The sequence below is a fragment of the Sardina pilchardus genome, chromosome 19, assembly GCF_963854185.1.
Source record: "Sardina pilchardus chromosome 19, fSarPil1.1, whole genome shotgun sequence".
Taxonomy (NCBI): Eukaryota; Metazoa; Chordata; class Actinopteri; order Clupeiformes; family Clupeidae; genus Sardina; species Sardina pilchardus.
The window spans coordinates 11,761,434-11,769,857 of record NC_085012.1 but is presented as its reverse complement, the minus strand read 5'-3'; the positions used below and the strand labels follow the sequence as shown (position 1 = coordinate 11,769,857).

General features: G+C 41.4%; 1 protein-coding gene across 2 annotated transcripts in view; it reads right to left on the bottom strand.

The window, feature by feature from the left end:
- Nucleotides 1-7,146: 7,146 nt before the first annotated feature.
- tmem200ca (transmembrane protein 200C, genome duplicate a) overlaps nucleotides 7,147-8,424 on the bottom strand; it is a 16,541-nt gene continuing 15,263 nt past the window's right edge. For both annotated transcript variants that reach the window (XM_062521802.1, XM_062521801.1), the window contains exon 2: nucleotides 7,147-8,424. This exon is cut by the window's right edge and continues 1,563 nt beyond it. In XM_062521802.1, coding sequence (XP_062377786.1) covers nucleotides 8,291-8,424 — 134 coding nt within the window. In that variant the 3' untranslated portion in view covers nucleotides 7,147-8,290.

Below are 8,424 nucleotides of genomic sequence, written 5' to 3'. Positions count from 1 at the left end.
GTAGCCTACATCACAGTGTGCTATGGTGATATCACAATAGAGAATGTAGTTCAGTCCCCATGAGTAAAAAATAGTCGGCAGCTTATGCAATCATCCTACTGAATGTGTTGTCTCATTCTTCCACCTAAATCCTTATTGATTTTCTAGAGCGGTGGGTATCTAACCTAGTCCATAGATGAAGATTCATTTGGCATCTGTTGCACAGAGAGAGACCGCACAGTAATGCGCCCACGGCCACACAGTTGTTCTTTTGATGTGTCTGACGGAGTCTTACACCGTTTTAAATTATGCAGGCAGAATTTGTCACCTGGAATAAATGAAAGCTGCCTCTCTCTCTCTCTCTTGTGCACAGCGCGAGACTACACAGCGCAAGATAAGATGCTTATCTCTTGACTCTAAAAACTTAAACTCTGGCTTGGAACCCCTGCCGTTGCAACTGATTTGAAAATGAGACTTGTGATTAATGAGTGTGGATATTAGGCTTGGCTAGAGGGGATTTCAAGGTCATTGCATAAGGAAGAGATATTGTGACTCTGGATAACATCAAACAGTATTAATTATTCATAAACTTAAAGTAGCTGTGCAATATTGCTGGAAAATTAATTTGGAGCATAATCACTCAAGTCTACTGTATATAGGCCATTGCATATCACATAGGCATATCACAAAGACGGTTGATTATACAGCTGTGAAATTTTAGATGAGTAGTTTTGATGTGAGACAACGTGAACCCTTACATTGGTTCTCAACACACTGTCTTGTCATTTCCCAAAGTCTCATCGACCAGAGACGTGGCATTCTCAAACATCAGATAAAGAAATGCAACATTTTCCTATTTGGATGAGGAAGAATTATGAGACCAACTGTCTTCACGGGTCAGTTCAAGCTGCTCGTGGACTGCAAGATGAGATGTCAAAGCCCCCTGGAGAATCATTCGAATCCTCGCACAGGGCACACAGATAAAGAGGCTCTCTTCTCCCAGCTATTTTTAGACTCTCGCCAGATGTAATCTCTGTCATGTCTCTGAAATTTCTCGTTTCACATAAAGCGTCTTATTTCTCGCCGGCTTTGGGACGCTTACTGTTATACAGCCCTGTCTCTTTCCAATTGCTCCTGAGAGACACTAAGATAACACACCCTAGACCACCATGTTGTCTAACTTGAGAAATGGCTCTAATAACCATGAGAATGCAAAGTTTTCTTTAAAGAAATTAAAAACACTTCATCCACAACTCTCCTCTCTCCCTATCTGAGCTGTCAGCTGTTTATTAGATGGGCGCCTTGTAGCCTACTTTGGCTCTTGATATGATTAGGGCCAAAAAGTATAGCTTTTTTTCTGTAATCTTTAATGACTGTTTCTATGTGAGTTATAATAATCTGACATATATATTTTTAAAACAACCTGAAGTTAAAGACAAAGTCTTTGATGTTTTTAACATCTGTATTTAGCTCTTTTGATGCAATGGAATATCTGCGGCATGCAGTCTGCACATAAAGAAGTAGTCTCCTTGTGCCTTTGATTTAGACCCAAATCGACAGGCAAAGAGGCATGTCAAGTGTACACCCTTTCCCTCCATCTGCCATTCTCCCCCTGACGGGAACTCTGAAAGGGTTCTGCGAAGACAAAGGTGAGACCGGGGCAAAACGCGTCTGCTGACATTTGGCAAAAATGTCAATAAACGAGCGTGAAAAGGAAGAGCAAGCACAGACCCCCTCCTGCAGACTGTCACTAATGTTACTTTAACTTGACATGTCGGAATCCCGACAATGTCAGAGAGGCTCTCTCACTGTCTGGCTTTGTCCAGTGGGTATCATTTAGTTTCTTCGTGTGAAAAGAAATATCTATCCTAAAGGCCAGAGCCTGTGTGCAGACAGACCCCTGGAGTCCTGCACAGACCATCTTGGATGAGAGACACTGTATGATCAACTGCACTGATACCATGTGTTCATTAAAGAAATTGGACACTGTCATAGGCAGTGATATCATTCCTCATATAACCTATTATCTCACTGTCTTCTAATAGGATTCTGAGGTGAGACAAGACAGCCCTCCAATACAAAACCCCCCCAGCATAAATCAGGAATGAGCCAATTTCACAGTGTCCAGGTGTCTGGCCTAGTTGATGTTAATGATGCCTTAATTGGCAGGGTAAAACATCTTCCTGTTTCTGTCTTTCCTGTAGACTGAGCTGTTCCAGAGGAAGTTAGTTTACAGTACACAGTGGCGACATCTTGTGAAATAGGCTCATTGGGACCAATCCCATAGGTAGGTTATAAAATGTACCTACTGTAGCCTGGCATAGACAGACTCAAATTCACGGAATATATTCAGACTGGCTTCCGGGCTAAAATGTACCTAGTCATCAAAAGGAATATCATAAAAAGAGACTCCAGTGAACGGCAGTAAGCTCTAAAGCTCAGTGCCTTTAGGAAAGTTGGGATATTTTGCTTATTTATGTACAAAAATTATTTAGTAGTACAACTTCAATTAAAAAAGCATGCATTTCATAGATCATAATATCAAGTACAAAAATGGGTTTGTGATAAAAAATGATATTTAATCCCAAATTATACATTTGTATCTCAGAAAGACGTTTTCAGAGAACATTGATATAATATGAATAACACTATGAGAGGCAGAAGAAGGTTTCTGTCGAAAATCCCCTCCATCTTGAGTAAAAACAGCATCAATTGTGTCTTAAATAAATGATCATGGTGATAGTGCTGAAGTCCTGAGGAGTGAAATTCTTCCCCCAATGAAGGTGTTGCAACCCTGCCCCCCAGTGGTAGAATAAGTCTCCTACAACCATGATGCGTATAACACGAGATAGAAGGAAACGTTTGAAAAATGTAATTGAGCTATTTAAAATGTCTTCTTCTTCATCTTCTTCTTCTTCTTCTTCTTCTTCTTCTTCTTCTTCTTCTTCTTCTACTACTACTACTAGACTATAGTAGTAGCTACAATACAGTCCTACTAATATAATAGTAGGAGTATAGCAGTACAATAATCTGTCCTGCAGTGCAGAAAAAAACATGCATGGCACTTTCAGAAAAAGTAATAGGCTAGTTGAGTTATTTTTATTCAACATTTCTTAATGCTCACACATTGCACACTGACCATAATACAGTATGTCCCTTTAATAGAATTCGGTATGATATGGCACTTTCCAACCAGGGCATGGAATGGAATTGCTGAGCAACGGAACATAACAAGGAAGTGAAAACTGCAGAAGTCTCTTGGAGAGACACTTTCTTTAGACGAGGCAACTTTCACAGGTGCAGGACACACAACGTCAGCTCTCATGCCGCAATCCAGCTTCCCTCTGCATGTCCAGAAGGCCAGCCAGTGTTTTAATATGTAGCCTACATGTATATGCAGGGTAAGCACATACAATGATTCATATTGGAAGTGATTGTGTTAAATATTGTAGGCTATAGAAAAAGTATTATTATTATTATTATTTGAGATTTTGGTCAATCAACAGCTGGTCAGAACCATCAGCCTGACAGCATTGCGGTCACAGTGGTGCTATGGTATAGAGCGGCAGGATTCTATTTCATATAGGCTATCCATAATAAAACAAGCAATCAAAAAATAAGATCGGATATTGGGCTGTGTCAGGCTTCAGTTAAAAAATAAGTTAACATGGTAGCCTATGTTATAAAGCCAAAGTTCACATCGTGAATGCATGTAATAAAACAGATTTTTTTTCTTCATTTAATTTTTAAGCTGATAGGTCTATCATAAAACACACCTAGATATTTTACCTTTAACAGAATATTGTCGGAGCTGCCCCACTGCGCAGGTACCCACTAGATGGCGCTGGGGGCCAAGACGCTTCCGCAGGAGGTATTTATAGAAAGCAGCCATTTAGTAACATGCAGCCAACGCACTGTCTCAGATGTGATCTGAAGCGGCCACGATTCCCCCCCTCGCACTGTCATTCCTTGTGACACACTGCCAGTCCACCACATGTGGTGGAACACATGTGAATTGAATCACATCGGCTCGCATGATAAATAAAGGCCAGACATTTATTGCCATACGATTTTCTTCTCCATTTAAGGTCGTCTTAAATGAAAGGCAGAAGCACCCCCCTCGTGACTCTGGCCAGTGATGCCGAATGTCATTTTCGGTTGTCTATTCTATAGGACCCTTGTGCATTCAGGGGACGATGGGGGAAATATAGAAGTAGCCGTTTGGAAATCATTACATAAACTGCTCCAGTATTCCTTTGTCATTACATAACATGAGCGAAGTCTTGGAGACACTGTTACATGCTTCAGACAAGAGGTGGGGAAAGTGTTGCATTCATTCTTTATCTCCTGCCTGATTCTCTTCAGTTGAGTAGCCTATACCAGTTTGATGTCAGTAGTTAAAGGGCTTCGACCTAGACCTTCAACAGAAGATATTTATGTAGCCTACTGTAGGCCTTTTTGACCACATTTGGACAGAATGTAATGCTAAGCCTCAATTTGTTTTAGATGTGGAATTGGGTAAATATTATGATGAGATTATGCTGCAGATCTACTAATAGAGTAGGCTACAATAAAGCCTATAAAGGCACATCATGTGGAAAGGGTTATTTTTACGAACTGAGAGTGACCTTTTCCGTTTATGCTGGAGTTTCAATTCATAAAAAAAGATTTAGTTTGCCATGTCATGGTTGACCATTCCAGCTGACACCATTTAGATTTGATATGATAAAGTAGTGGAAGACAAAGTTAGCGGTCCGTTTATAGAAGGACATTTATGGAACATTTGGAATCATGCCATTTAGCCATTCTTCCAGAGGAAAAAGTTTGCACAAATTAACTCTTGCCTTTCTCATCCTTAAGCCGTCTTTTCTTGAGAAAAATAAATATTGATGTGGCACAACTACAAGAGAGAGAGAGAGAGAGAAAGAGAGAGAGAGAGAGAGAGAGAGAGAGAGAGAGATAGAGGACAACACCAAGGTTATACCTTTTAATGTGAAACACACACAAACTGAACATGTTTCTGCCTCTGCCAGGTGAATAAATATGTTTCAGTGTAACATGGATCTTGTAGTTTTTCTGGTAGCTGAGATACTGTGAAACCACGCCGCTGATAGTTGAAGTTTTATATATTATTCAAATACAACCTCCAGCCTCTTTCAATTTGGGTTCCAGCTCTACATCCTCTCTCCCTTCCTCCCTGTTTCAAGGAGCTGTCTGTTATATAACAGATATGATGTATAACGGCAGAGCTCAAAAGGCAATATGTAATTAAAACAGCATGAGGGTTGCAGCATGCTCAACTGAAAATGTGCAAGAGAAGTCTCAGGAAAATGGAACGCGGTGTGATAGACTTTCAGCATACTGTACGAACAGAACGAATTAACTGTAATGATCTCAGGTGACTCTGGTTCTATTCTATATAATCACTTGGTTCCTATATATAGTTAACATAGGGTTTTAGAGCAGTGGCAATGTGATATGATATTCAAGCCCAGTTTATTTGGAGTACATTGACACAGTGATGACAAAGTAAGGTAAACATTGGAAGAGGAGGTGAAGACTACAGAAAGAGTCCAGAAAGGGATATGGAACACACGTCATGCAACCAGGTGGCACATTTCAGTGACATGACAACCCAAAAATGGGTGGTAATCTCCCCCTCATTACAGGAAAGCCATGTCATATTTTTGGCTGGGGTAATTAATCTTCTCCCCTAATGACAATCATCAGGAGAACCTAAGGCTTGTTATCTTAATGAGCACGAAATCAGCAACATCAGCCAAAGTCTGGGGAGGAAAACACCAACCTCAAACGCTGGAAAACGCTCCCGATCCAGAGAGAGGCTGATTCTCACGCGGAGGTGGCTCCGATCCAATCGGAGACCCAGGCCTGGTCTCACAGTCAGCTGCTCCCCAAGATGTCTCTCACCGAAGGGGATTTGTGGTAGTTTAAGGAGAACGCTGTACACTTGAAAGGCCTGCGTTTTGTGCATGTTCTGCATGTTTCTGGTGTGTGTGTGTGTGTGTGTGTGTGTGTGTGTGTGTGTGTGTGTATGTGTTAATTAGTGGTATAAAACTTTCATAAAGCACACCCCATAGCCTCCAAAAATGTGGCTTGGATTGGAACCCATACAAAGTGCAGCCCTGATGATTCGTTGTGTTTGGAGGAGATCTTCAAAGATTCATAACTCCTCCTTGGGGAGAGAGAAGCCTTCACACATATGCTGAGGAGCTGAAAAAAAGGTCAACTGGGCAAGATGGAGAGAAATACCGACTCTCTCTTTCCTCTGAAGAGTAGCCAATTGAACGTGGTTGGACTGCAGCTGAATATACGACCTGTTAGGACAGGCTAGTGTGTGGAAGTAGGATTGAGATGTGCTGGTTGTGATGGCTTCATAGCAACAAAGTCATCACAGGCTTTCAATAGGATATAAACATGGAACAATGGAACAAAGCCTAACCAGGCATAACTAGGGGCCGACTGCAAAACTAAACTTGACGGAGAGCCTGTCATTTGTAGTTCTGTCATGCTTTTCTTGTGTCCGAGTGCAGCGTTTTGTCTTAGCGAGAGATGTATTCCCAACAAGTCTGCCCTAAGTGAGGTTAGGAAGGCAGTGATGAATGATGTGTGTGTTTAACTCTGAAGTCTGAAGTGATTCGTTGAAAAAAACAGACATTGTGATAAAAGGTGGAGATGTGGTCTCAAACCTTTTCTTTCACAAGGACTACTCTGTTATTACAGCAACCTCACTACCCCTCCACAACATGTTTGCGATTTCAAAATGTGGCAATCCAGACAGGTCATCGCCAGAAAACCTCCTTTATTATTCCCCCTTCTGCCATAGTTCATGTTTCATGCTGCTATATAAAGCTACTCCTCCGTCCTCACCAGATGGAAATCGCCTCTCTCTCTCTCTCTCTCTTTCCCTCTCTCTCTCTCTCTCTCTCTCTCTCTCTCTCTCTCTGTCTCTCCTGTGCGATGCCACTCTGGATTCCATTCCAAGTCCTATTTTTGTAAGGTGAAAAGGAAAACATGTTCCCTAGTCTGTGGTCTCGGCTCTTATTTACATTCCCATCTGTGCCTACACACTCCACACTCACGGCGGCGTAACGCTCCGCGTTCACTCATCTTCCACAACAACAAAAAAAGACATTTTCCAGTGCAAAGCAGTAGTCGTGCCATTCCTTTAATGTATGTGAGTCAATTCCCTTTCAATGCAATGCACTGCCTTAGAGCAGCACTCTAATGGAAGCAATATGACAGAGTGATGGCTGAGAGTCGTTGACAGTAAGTACTGTAACTGATAGGAGTGTACAAACAGGATATGTGTTGTTGTTCATTTTGCGTTGCTGTGAGTTGGATTGGTTGAGCGGGTGTGACTGGAAGAGACCAAACCATGAACTATATAAGCATGTGTCCTTTCAGACGATACAGCATTTGGTAGGTTACAAAAAACACAGACCCCAAACATAGGGATGATTTGTGAACACCGACTGGATCAAGGATGCCTGATAAGTTGAATTTCATTGAAGAGAAAGAGGGTGTTGTGCTCATATTTTTTCTCGGATTTACCAAAGATCTCTAAACAAGCAAGACTATAATCTAAAAAAAGTAAGCAAGTCACATACAAGTGTAATAAAAAAAAAAAGAAACATACTTTGTCAACAAGTCAATGCAAAACGTATATCCTTCACAAGCAATCAGAGAAGTCAAATTAAAATATTGCTAGGGTTGAATTAATACCTTTTTACCAAAAAAATCATCTGGTATTCAAAAAGTGCAATGGAACTACAGTATAAAACACATGCTGCAGACACAGCCACTCTCAAATCATTGACAGGAGAAACAGAGCCACACTGGTGGAACAACCACAAACAAAATCGCACGACTCATAGACTCGTAAATCTAGTGGATACACCTGTGCTATGTAACCGTCAATTTACCTTTTAAACTTTTTTTTTTTGCTTTGAAACGCCTCCAAGAAAAGCAATTCACCAACTGCAACATCAAGGAGAGTCTTTGGGTTCGATTCTGCACTGTACACGTCATTGAACACATCACCGCAATGCATGGTGGGATATTGCAAACAGATTTTGGGAAGGCATTACAAAATTGGATACATACAGTATTAATGGTATTCTAATGGCCAGCCAGAAACTCCTATCTCGGTGAAGACACCATAATTGCAAAGATGCTGTTTTTCAATAAAGGTTCCCAGATAGCCTTAGACAGTTCTGCAAATCATTTCTAACATTTCACCCTGACCTTGACCTGACCCTGACCTTTTACAGATTCAGACACTCTGCTCTCTCTAGTCCAAGCTCTCGATCTCCTCGTCCTCCAGAGTAGTGTCCGACTGGGATATCATCATGAGTTTCTCTCTGTTGGAGTATCGCCTCGTCATGCCGTCTCGGACGTCTTCCGCGCTGCCGTTCCCCTCTTCTT